The 10,374-nt window shown below is 35.1% G+C and overlaps 3 protein-coding genes across 4 annotated transcripts in view; all 3 read left to right on the forward strand.

The window, feature by feature from the left end:
- The window catches only part of LOC109539707 (iron transport multicopper oxidase fetC), a 10,173-nt gene extending 5,261 nt beyond the window's left edge, over positions 1 to 4,912 (forward strand). For both annotated transcript variants that reach the window (XM_019907642.2, XM_019907641.2), the window contains exons 5-13: positions 696 to 979; positions 1,034 to 1,157; positions 2,450 to 2,629; positions 2,684 to 2,880; positions 3,575 to 3,761; positions 3,844 to 4,022; positions 4,080 to 4,341; positions 4,395 to 4,528; positions 4,584 to 4,912. In XM_019907642.2, the coding sequence (XP_019763201.2) occupies positions 696 to 979; positions 1,034 to 1,157; positions 2,450 to 2,629; positions 2,684 to 2,880; positions 3,575 to 3,761; positions 3,844 to 4,022; positions 4,080 to 4,341; positions 4,395 to 4,528; positions 4,584 to 4,766 (1,730 nt within the window). In that variant the 3' untranslated portion in view covers positions 4,767 to 4,912. The remainder of the gene's footprint in view (positions 1 to 695; positions 980 to 1,033; positions 1,158 to 2,449; positions 2,630 to 2,683; positions 2,881 to 3,574; positions 3,762 to 3,843; positions 4,023 to 4,079; positions 4,342 to 4,394; positions 4,529 to 4,583) is intronic.
- A 1,663-nt stretch (positions 4,913 to 6,575) lies between these two features.
- LOC109539757 (60S ribosomal protein L26) lies at positions 6,576 to 8,099 on the forward strand. Its single transcript, XM_019907737.2, has 4 exons — positions 6,576 to 6,677; positions 6,892 to 7,075; positions 7,330 to 7,470; positions 7,921 to 8,099. The coding sequence occupies exons 2-4, from the start codon at positions 6,908 to 6,910 to the stop codon at positions 8,059 to 8,061; spliced, it is 450 nt and encodes a 149-aa protein (XP_019763296.1). The 5' UTR covers positions 6,576 to 6,677; positions 6,892 to 6,907; the 3' UTR covers positions 8,062 to 8,099.
- A 64-nt stretch (positions 8,100 to 8,163) lies between these two features.
- LOC109539756 overlaps positions 8,164 to 10,374 on the forward strand; it is an 8,480-nt gene continuing 6,269 nt past the window's right edge. Inside the window, exons 1-4 of the mRNA XM_019907736.2 lie at positions 8,164 to 8,298; positions 8,353 to 8,505; positions 9,018 to 9,124; positions 9,243 to 9,671. Coding sequence (XP_019763295.2) covers positions 8,356 to 8,505; positions 9,018 to 9,124; positions 9,243 to 9,671 — 686 coding nt within the window. The 5' untranslated portion in view covers positions 8,164 to 8,298; positions 8,353 to 8,355. The remainder of the gene's footprint in view (positions 8,299 to 8,352; positions 8,506 to 9,017; positions 9,125 to 9,242; positions 9,672 to 10,374) is intronic.

A 10,374-nucleotide genomic window follows, 5' to 3' on the forward strand; every position in this document is an offset into this window, starting at 1 on the left:
TTTTTATAGATTACAAAACTTGCCCGAATTTTTTCCAAATTTTGGAAATGAAAAATCGCTGCGCAAGAATTTTTAAACATTATTTAGGTTTTTTCAGAGCTTTGACTTTATAAAATTAGGGCTGATTTAAGCGTTGTGCATAACAAAGATGCACCGAATGACTCTAAGAAAAAAAAACAAAAGAGCAAAAGACCCGAAGAAATAATCGAAATTAATATTAGCAATGTTCCGAAAGATTTTGTTGTTGGCTCTGCTCCGTGTGGACAATTTGCCAGTTCAAAATTGTATAATTTTTTTGATGAGCACGGCTCAGAATCCAGCAGAATTTTCCATTTTAACAAAAAAGGTTTTTCTGTTGAACGACGTGTATAATATTTTGCTAGATTTTTACGACAAAATTTTTACGACAAAGAAAAAAGCACTGTAAAAATTTAAGCGAAAATGCAAAATCGGAAGCAAAGTTTATTCTGCTCTAAACCACTAGCAGTTTAAACCACTAGCAGTTTTTTTCAAATAATTTCCAATGCAAATAAAGGTCAAAGTGATTTTCAAACAGTCGAAAATGAGAAAACTTTCAAGAAAGAAAAATACAAGTTCTTCAAGAAAATTTTTCAAAAACATTTAATGTTTTGGGCAACGAATTAATATCCCCAGACTTTTCAAAATTATTCAAACAACAATTTTTTTGCTCTTAGGGGTGCAACGAGCGGATGGCTGTTACGGCCCCCTAATCGTTCGAGTTCCAGAAGAACTAAATCCCCATAATACTTTATACGACTTTGATTTATCCGCTCATACCATAACGCTCATCGACTGGGAAAATAAAACTAGTATGGAGAAATTTCTGGATCACCATCACAGTGATGGCAACAACAAACCATTGACTCTTTTGGTGAATGGAATGGGAAGAAACAGGATGTTTCCTGATGAAACCAATGATACTTTGCATACTCCGTTGGCGAGATTTTCAGTGGAGCAGGTAAATTGGGAAAAATTAATATTATTCCATAAACTTTTTCATTGGGATTATTAGGGATATAGATACAGATTTCGGGTGATAAATGCCGGATTTCTCAATTGTCCTGTGGAGGTATCAGTGGATAATCATTCAATTAGCGTTATTAGCTCAGATGGAGAAGACATCAATCCGGTTGAAGGTAAGTAGCGAAAACAACTAGGAACTAGGAAATCTAGAAAGAATTTGTTCATTATTAATAATAATCTTGCCTGCAAGTGTACAATTGGCAAGCAACCAAAAAAGTTGCCGAATTAAGAAAAACGTTTGGAACCAGTTTCGGCAAACTACTGGTAATTGGCAAGGCAAATTTTGTCACATTCTCACGAAACAATGAAGGATTTTCAGATAAATATGGGTTTTTTTTCGGTAATGACGATTCGGTATCTGACGCATTTTTTGCAACATAATATTCAGATCTCCTTAAAGGAAACGTTGATTGAACTTTTTAAGTGAGTTAAATGATGATGGAATGAGCCAAATTATTTTCGAGTTCTTGGTAAAAGTTATTAGTTAAGTGGGATTTTGAGGAATTGCTACACGCTTCTTAAAAGTGTACACTAGAGGAAACTGTTTACCATTTTTCTGGCACAGTAGTTACAAGTTAAGAGGATTCTTCTATTTAAAAGCAAACAGAATTTTCCAATTACCAAACTCGATTTTAAGTGAAATTTGGAAACGAAAAACTTGCTGAGAAACTCATTTATCCCCAGCTGGACTGTTTTCTTTTCCCATTTTTTTGCACCGCGTATCGAAAATAGATCGCTCGAATTGCGCTTAAATTGCAAATGCATGGTTTCAAACGTTTCAAAAAAGCCAAATTTCAAATTGAATCAAACTAAAAAATAATGTTGTGTTCTTGGACAAAATAACATAAAAACATACGAAAAAGAACGAAGATAAATTAATAAAAAAAAAAACCATTTTGACAAAACATTGCAATTAGCAGAGAACTTTGCTGGCAAAATGGCATGCAAATGTTTTAATCTCCAAACTGATTTTTTGCATCACGACCCAAAAGCAAATTAATATTCTTCACATTAACATAGATTTTCCTTTGCTGCAGCCAATATTCCAACAATTACAGAATCATATCGAAGTTATCTAAGGTTTTGCAGATATTTGCAAATCAAATTCCACTGGTTTGTACCATAAATGGACTTGAAATGCCTTTAGGGGGCGATTTTGCAATAATCGCTTCAATGCTTGACACCGTTATCATGATTTAATGTCGTTCTTTCCAATTCTAACATACTGGCCTTTGGATCGAGTTTATTAAATATCAGATGTGAGGCAAATGCCGTAAATAACACAAAAATATTACGAAACCGCATGAAATATTATGGAAATTATACTATATATTATTCGCGAAAAGTCCATTTAAAAACCGGCGGGCTTTGTTTTCAATAAATTCCCATCAACTTCTTTCCATAGCTGACTCTTTGGTGAGCTACGCAGGAGAACGCTTTGACTTTGTTTTATCCGCTGACCAACCGAAGAACCTCTACTGGATTCGCTTTAGAGGCCTGATGGACTGCGACGAACGATATATGAAGGCTTTCCAAGTCGCTGTTTTAGAGTACAAAGACTATGCAGAAGAAAAGGACGTCGATGGTAAATTAGCCATCAAAATCGCCGTTTTTTCTTCAAAACCTGCTGTTGTTACAGCTATGATGGATCAGAATACTCCAACTTGGGAATCCACTGAAATGACAAATGAAACCGAGCTCAGCAACGATGTAACTGATCAGCTTCCGACTCAGGCTACTTTATTGGAACGAAATGTTTTTGAAAATTTCTACAGTTCGGATGAGACGCTTCCGGAGTCAGTACCGGATTATGAAAACTCCCGGAGAGGCGGCAAGGTGAGTTGGAGACTGCTGTTTCAGCTGGCAGTAGAATTTAATAATTACTGCAAGTAATTTAATTTTGCTCATACAGGGTGATTGAAAGTTGATCGAATTCGCTAATAATTAAGTGTCTAAGGAAAGTTGGGCTCGATTAAACGGGTATTAAGAAAAACAAACGGTTTGCTAAACTTCCGTTGTTTCAGCAAAATAACTTTTAGACTCTTGACAATCTTACAACTTTGCTTCTATCTCTTTACAGGCTTATCCAAAAAGGTCACCACCATTGACAAGTTTAACCATTTCTTGCAAGGGTTTTACGTTTTAATCTTCAACTTCCCTCAAAAATTAGTTCAATAATCACTCATATTAATAGTGTTTTTACCCAAATACATTTCTGCGAATTCGTGCAACGGAATAAAAAGCGCCTCAAAAAGATATAAGTAATTTAAAAATTTGCATCTTGAGAATGATATGCATTTCAAACGTGATGGCAGAAACACTTTTCCTTTGTACACCCTTTGAACATTTGCCCTCACTTTTGAACCTCCGAGTATTATACACGAGGAGACGTAAAAAAAATAATGTTTTGTTATCTGAGTGAATTTTCCTGTCGTTTTGTATTTTCAATAGGATTTGAGGCCACTTTCCAAATGGCAAAATGAGCTGCAATGTCGAGAATATAAGCGTCTAATTCGTCTGTTGTTTTCAGCAACTTAATTCATTAAACAAAGGAACTGAGTCGAACACTTCGCACATCAGTATACCGGATTTGTCCTCCATCCGAAAATGGGATCACCGATTGAAGCAGAAGCCCGATTATCAGTTTTTTTTGGCCTACGACTTTTACCGCATCGACAATCCCCATTTCTACGGCGATGGATACGAATTCTATAATGGTAAGCTGATGGACAACCTTCAAAAAGTCCGCATTTTCAACCGGAAAATGACAAACTGAACTAAAACACATTTTGTCTCTAGTTTCTCCTAGTATGAATCAACTATTGACGCCTCAAATCAACCACATATCTATGGAAATGCCCTCCTTTCCTCTACTGCCCCAACGAGAGGATATCGCAGCTAATTCCTTCTGCAACGAAAACACTGTTGATAAGGAAAACTGCACTCGGGAATATTGCGAATGTCCTCATGCTTATGAGGTCAGTTTCCAAGAAAATAACTCCAACAATTCGTGTACTCATCCGTGACTGTTTTAGCTGAAACTAGATTCGGTGGTTGAACTGGTGATAATAGATGAAGGTTTCGCCTTCGATGCCAACCACCCTTTTCATCTTCATGGAAATGCGTTTCGTGTGGTGGCAATGGAGAAAATTGGAAGCAACGTCACTGTTGAACAGGTGAAGCTGAAGGATAGAAAAGGACTGATAAAGAGGAACCTGTTGGATGCGCCCATTAAAGACACTGTAACTGTGCCGGATGGTGGCTATACGGTTGTGAGGTTCCAAGCGTCTAATCCAGGTGATTATTTAACTTTAACTAAATAAAGTTAGTTGAATTTTTCATTTTTAAAGGGTTCTGGTTGTTCCACTGCCACTTGGAGTTTCACGCGGAAATAGGAATGGCGTTGGTGTTTAAAGTGGGCGATTATAACGAAATGGCTCCAGTGCCTCCCAATTTTCCTCGCTGTGGAAATTACATGCCTCAAGTGAGTGCAAAGCTGATTTTTAGGCTTTTCCAGCACTAATACCTTGTTTTTCCAGGCGGAAGCTTTAGAGAGTGGAAAACCAACCTGCAGTAAATACCCATTACTAAGAGAGTTTGAAAAAGTCCTGTTTGGCGACTATTGCGAATCAGATTCTTCAGGAAGTGTGGATTTACGCTATGATAAAACACTAGCAGGAATTCTTCTGGGACTTTGGTTTTTCTTTGCCATCTACTCCTAAGATGAGAAGAAAGACGCCCTTTGCGTTAGACAATAGTGTCTTTTTACTACAATAACTTGCCACATTAACTAAGTAAAATGTGATAAACTGCTGTGATTCTAGTCAGATAATGTTGTTAATAAAAAATAAAGTATTTGAAATGTGAAGGAATTTACTTTATTTTCTTCAAAGCGCTTTATAATGTTGTAGTTACTCAACAATTGTGGTTACGGAAAACTCTTTTTCTGCTAGAAAAGTTCAATTTTTGCGCGACTAATAAAAAAATATAAAGAGTGTGCGCTGATATACAGAGTGTTAAAAAGAGAGGGTCAATGGCATGCAAATTTACACTTTCAAGTGGCATGGTTTGCAAGCAGGCATTTTTTTAAATTTCGCTTCCACTAAAACTGTGTTTTAATGTACTACACAGCTCATTTTGCCAGGAAAAATAAGAAAACACATTTTTTTCCGTATGCAAGATAACTTTAAACTATTTTGAAAATCTGTCGTGGATGATTTTTTAAAATAATGCTTTTTACCTTGCTTTTTTTTAAATAGATCGATGAAAACTGATTTTTTCTACGTAAAATGAACATTTAATGTTTATTTACATAACATTAAAATATTTAAAAATAATAAGTGTTACTATTATTTTGTAGTCTCACGTGTAACAACTATGTGAAAAATTGACTTGACAATAAAACTAAAAAGTGACTTAATAAAATAAATAGGAAATAAATAACGTAATAATATGTAAATGGAGCAAATGAAGACATGTATTTTATTTAAAGTGTCGGCTTAAGACGGTGCACTTTAAATTTGTCGAAAATTACATCTTTTAACACAAACTTTCCCTATTTTATTCTGCTTCTGTAGCTTTTAGATATCTAATTCCCTTAGATCTCATTTAAATAAGCGCAAAATGTATAACTTTAAAAACAAACTTACTTACAGAGCTCGAATTTTTTATACATTCGAAATATTTCAAACGATTTGTATTTTTTATACTTCTCAAGAGTACATTTTGGACGTTTCACATTAAAAAAATTTGTTTTCAAATTTTTCCAAGTTTGCGAATAAATACCTTAATAAAACCTTCGTTGTCGCATTTCTGATAAACTAATATAAGCATTTAATAATAATTGAAAACATTAAATAAAATTATTATTATTTCAATGTAAATAATTTTGTACATACTTTCCTGACTGTGTTTCAATTCCAAATCAAAATTAATTCCTGGGTTTCAGTCATTTATTGTCTCTATTTATCAATCAAAATACGTTTCGGTGTTTTTCACCACCATCAGTTTTTATGTGTAGCGTTGTTGCTACTTTAAGCCTTGGCATATATTTGGTACCACCAACCAAAAAATGACTGAAACCCAGGAGTAAATAATCATTATTAAAAAAAAACTAAATGCGGTGTTAATTGCGACAAGTTTTCTTGACAATAAAAGTCAAAATAAAAAAAACTAAAGTAGTTACATAGTTTTGAATGTTGAAAAAATTTTTAAAAAAATTGTACTTATTTTTTCTGTAACAAAAATTCTTAACAATTAATAATTAAACATTTTTGATCAATTACTGAAGTGTTCAGAACTTCTCAACCAATTGTTTTAAAACGTTTTTTTTTTTAAATATTAATTTATGCACATTTTTTTCTTCAAAAGATATTATTACCATTGTAAAAAATGGATGCATCTTTAACCTAATTTTTGAGAAGAATCATTTTAAATAATGTTTTCCATTAATATTAAATCTTAAAAAAAAACCCAATTGGTATATCGTAAATCTGGCAATAGCGTTGTATTTGTTTCCATCGTCGATCAGTCAACACTGTTGTCAATGTCACTTTTCAACTACACCGGAGACAGATCCATGACATTTCTTCCCTGCCATTTCCTTTTCATTAGGTTTGTTTTGGTGTTTCTAGGTAAGCAACTTACTTTTAACCGAATTTTCAGTCATCCGCCTCTACGTTTAACAAAAGTGCTAAAATGACATAAAATCCTATTCTTCGACCGTCCACCTGTTGTATTTATTGAATATTTTTCATCTAGTCTTATTGAAACATGTAGAAAATGGAAAAACTCTCCACTAACCACTAACCACTCTAACCTCTAAAGAGTTAAACTTGCTTGTTACAGCTGAACAGCACCGATCATGAAGTTCAATAAACTGGTATCCGCGTCCAGGAGCAAAAACAGGAAGAGGCATTTTTCTGCCCCTTCCCACATTAAGAGGACTCTTATGTCTGCCCCCCTTTCCAAGGAACTTAGGCAGAAATACAATGTCCGTTCCATGCCTATCCGCAAGGACGACGAAGTCCAGGTAAGCCCCCATATCAAACTTGCGATGTGCTTAATACCATCAGGGACTTAATGATGAAACAAACCATTCGTAGACGGTAGAGCTTAAGACTGAACGGGGTTCCGATTTCAAAGGTTTTCTTTGTTATGCAGGCACCTAGTTTAGTTTTGCCTACATTGTGGTGAAGCTGTGGCACTGATTGTTAATAAACATCTGATATTAATTTACATTGTGTAATTTTTCATTTAACTATCAGGATTTTGTGTCTGATTTAGGTAGTAAGAGGCCACTACAAAGGACAGCAAGTGGGCAAAGTTGTACAAGTGTACAGAAAGAAATTTGTCATCTACATTGAAAGGATACAAAGAGAAAAGGCCAATGGAGCTAGCGTGTATGTTGGTATTCACCCGTCAAAGGTATGTTCTAATTGCAGGGCAGGTGTTTAATTATTTGGGCTACAGTAGAGTCATTGAATCTAAGGTTTACTGCTCGATAAAAAACTAATTGCTCTCTATTATTCGGTCACACTAGAAACAAGTTTAGCATTCTTTAAATTTATTTTTTCATAGAATGAAATGGTGCTGATCACTGGCTGCTGTTAAGAAGCGGTTAAATCGTAATCTGATCAAAGTTCTGATTTTTAACAATATGGTATTAAAATGTTTTTTTACATAATGATGATTCAAACCATTCTTCGACGATAGAGATGAGATTTGGTGGGGTTCCGGCTATATAGGTTTTCTATATGGCGCAGGCACCTAACGAAATCTTGCCTATCTTGTGATAAGAAATTGGCACTGAATATCTCAGGGACAAAACTCTTTTGAAAAATTAAGCCGCCATATCTTACACTTGATTTCTTACAGGTTGTAATTGTTAAGCTAAAAATGGACAAAGACAGGAAGAAAATCATTGACCGCAGAGCCAAAGGACGTCTGGCTGCTCTGGGCAAGGACAAAGGCAAATACACAGAAGAATCTGCGGCGGGGACTGTAGAAACTTCTTAAGCTGGACCACTGTCCTTAATAAATAAGTTTAAAAAAGACTATGGAATTTTTATTTCTTGACCTTTAGTTGTTGTACCTTTTGGTAATTTGCCACCACCTTTGATCGATGGCAACGATTCGAAGTATGTCAGTTTTAGTCGATGTAAATCTGTTTTTTTGTTACAAGAAATTATGTTATGTTTATACCGCAAAGTGGTGAATTATAAATCGTTTCTTTGACTATCAAAACGAAGCAAAGTATGTCTGCTGTTCAATTTGGTATATTATTTCTGGCTAAATCGCCTTTTCCAGACAATGAATCCCGGTAATTACCAACAAAATTACTATGAAAACCAGCCGGACAACAATTGTGGTCAATTTTACCAATCCGAAGCGGATCATTTTGAAAACAATTACGAAGATCCCCCCAGTTTACGCGTCCCAGATGCCCAACTATACGCAGATGTAAGCAATTTGCGATATTTGTTCTTTGGCTACGCTTGGAAAAGATTAATTTGGCACTCAGACCTAAAAAAGCGCTTCACTCGGTCGTGGATGGTCAGATTGACTGCTGACTCTTATCTGTAGGTTTCCGGCCGTTTTTATTTCAGTAAATACAAGAAAAACAACTGACGCGACCATTACACGATTGATTTTTTCTATAGCTTGAAATTTACGGCTTGCTGTCCGAATACAAAATACATTTTATCGCAGGGCACGAACCTCAATGTTATTTCATCGGCCGATTTTCTGTTCTTGAAAACCTTTTGTACCCTTTTATGGACGCTTTTTCTGCGAGGCTATGCGTATTCAAAACAAAAAAGACTCATTTTTGCGGGACAGCGCCTTTTGATGACCGACGCTCTGAATTCTTAATGTGTACTACCAGTACAAACTTTACTTCTTTATTAATAATTTGCTACTGGAATTATAGCCAAGGTTTTGCGTATTTTACTGTATGCTATTTATATTTATAGGGTGTTGAGAACATGACCGAAATGTTTTCCCGAAATCCACCCTTTTCCGATTCGGTTCCACCTTTGGAAATGCCCAGGCGATCTGTAAACGTTGAGCAGCCTTCCGAGTGAGTCGCATTTCAATCTGCGGTTTTTATGCTTATGAAAAATCATCAATTTCTCATTGGTTCTTGATCAATTTAGCAAACTGATTTTGTAATCATTTTAATGCCAACTTTTCTGCAGATATTTTTATAAAGTTGCGCCACACCACAAGCCACATTATGAGCCGGTAGTAACACCTCAGCCTCACAAAATGAGAACTAATAATTACCATTACCCCCATTGCACGGAATATTCAACCGCTGTGGAAGATCAAGTGATTCATAGAAGAAACGAAGAAATCTACATAGATGAAGGCGGTTACTATTGCGAACAGTATCCGCAAATGAAAGCTTCGCCTCATGTGTGTAAAGTGCATCAAAACAAAATGCAAACCTGTGCTTTGCACCAGAATTATGGAGCTTTAAAGATGCCTCCAGTTGAACCTAGCATCAAAAGTAAAAAACTCATCAAGGATGTGTATATTGACTATAGGGAGAAGAATTTTTATGGGCATAAGGCGGCAAGAGCAACGCCTGTTAGGAAGCAGGCAGTAACAGTAAAAACCCCCAAGTAAGTGAAAAGCTTCGGTAATTGAAATTTATTCTTCAAGAAGCAGCACGAACATTGAATGAAAAATGTCTTAGTCATCCAGCAAAAATTTATCCGTCATTCTAAGAAAACTGATTTTTTTATTCAGGGTGATTCAATAACTTGGTGGTTGAATAACTTGGTAACTAACAGATGAAATCAACTTGTATCTGAATAGGACTAAAAAATCAATTAATTTTGGTGATTGGAAGACGTTCTATCTGTTTAAAATAGACGATAAAACGAGGAAGAGCTATAGAGACAGGATACACTTGACACACTATATGTGTACATAACTGTAAGCCATCGCGCGTACGTTCAAAAAAAATATTCTAACTGAACGAATCCAAGGCTAAAAAAATTAAACTAAATTGAGAATATTTAATCATAAAGGAATCAAAGAGTATATGAAGGGAAAAAATCCATTTTGATGCATGGTGAACACAATTAATCATAAAAATAATATAGAGAATTGAAAATAAGCCCTAATAAATTCGTTTTACATATTTTGCAACTATAAGCTAAAGGGAGATGCGTATCGTCTTAACATCAAGAATGCGTTGCGGGATAGAAAATTAGAAGACGGAACCCATGTTTTCTGAAATAACCGAGGTAAACTCAAATATTTTTTCAATTAAATTGAAAACGTATTTATTATATATTATTACAAAACAGTAATGATGTT

This window comes from Dendroctonus ponderosae, unplaced genomic scaffold (genome assembly GCF_020466585.1).
Source record: "Dendroctonus ponderosae isolate FM_Combo_2020 unplaced genomic scaffold, Dpon_F_20191213v2 Dpon_F_20191213_7, whole genome shotgun sequence".
Classification (NCBI taxonomy): domain Eukaryota; kingdom Metazoa; phylum Arthropoda; class Insecta; order Coleoptera; family Curculionidae; genus Dendroctonus; species Dendroctonus ponderosae.

Bases quoted from the DNA above. Each gene is read 5' to 3' on its own strand.
- LOC109539757 (XM_019907737.2), top strand. From the start codon at position 6,908: ATGAAGTTCAATAAACTGGTATCCGCGTCCAGGAGCAAAAACAGGAAG. The intron at 7,076-7,329 runs GTAAGCCCCCAT...TGTCTGATTTAG, and splicing joins GCAAGGACGACGAAGTCCAG to GTAGTAAGAGGCCACTACAA. The intron at 7,471-7,920 runs GTATGTTCTAAT...GATTTCTTACAG, and splicing joins TTGGTATTCACCCGTCAAAG to GTTGTAATTGTTAAGCTAAA.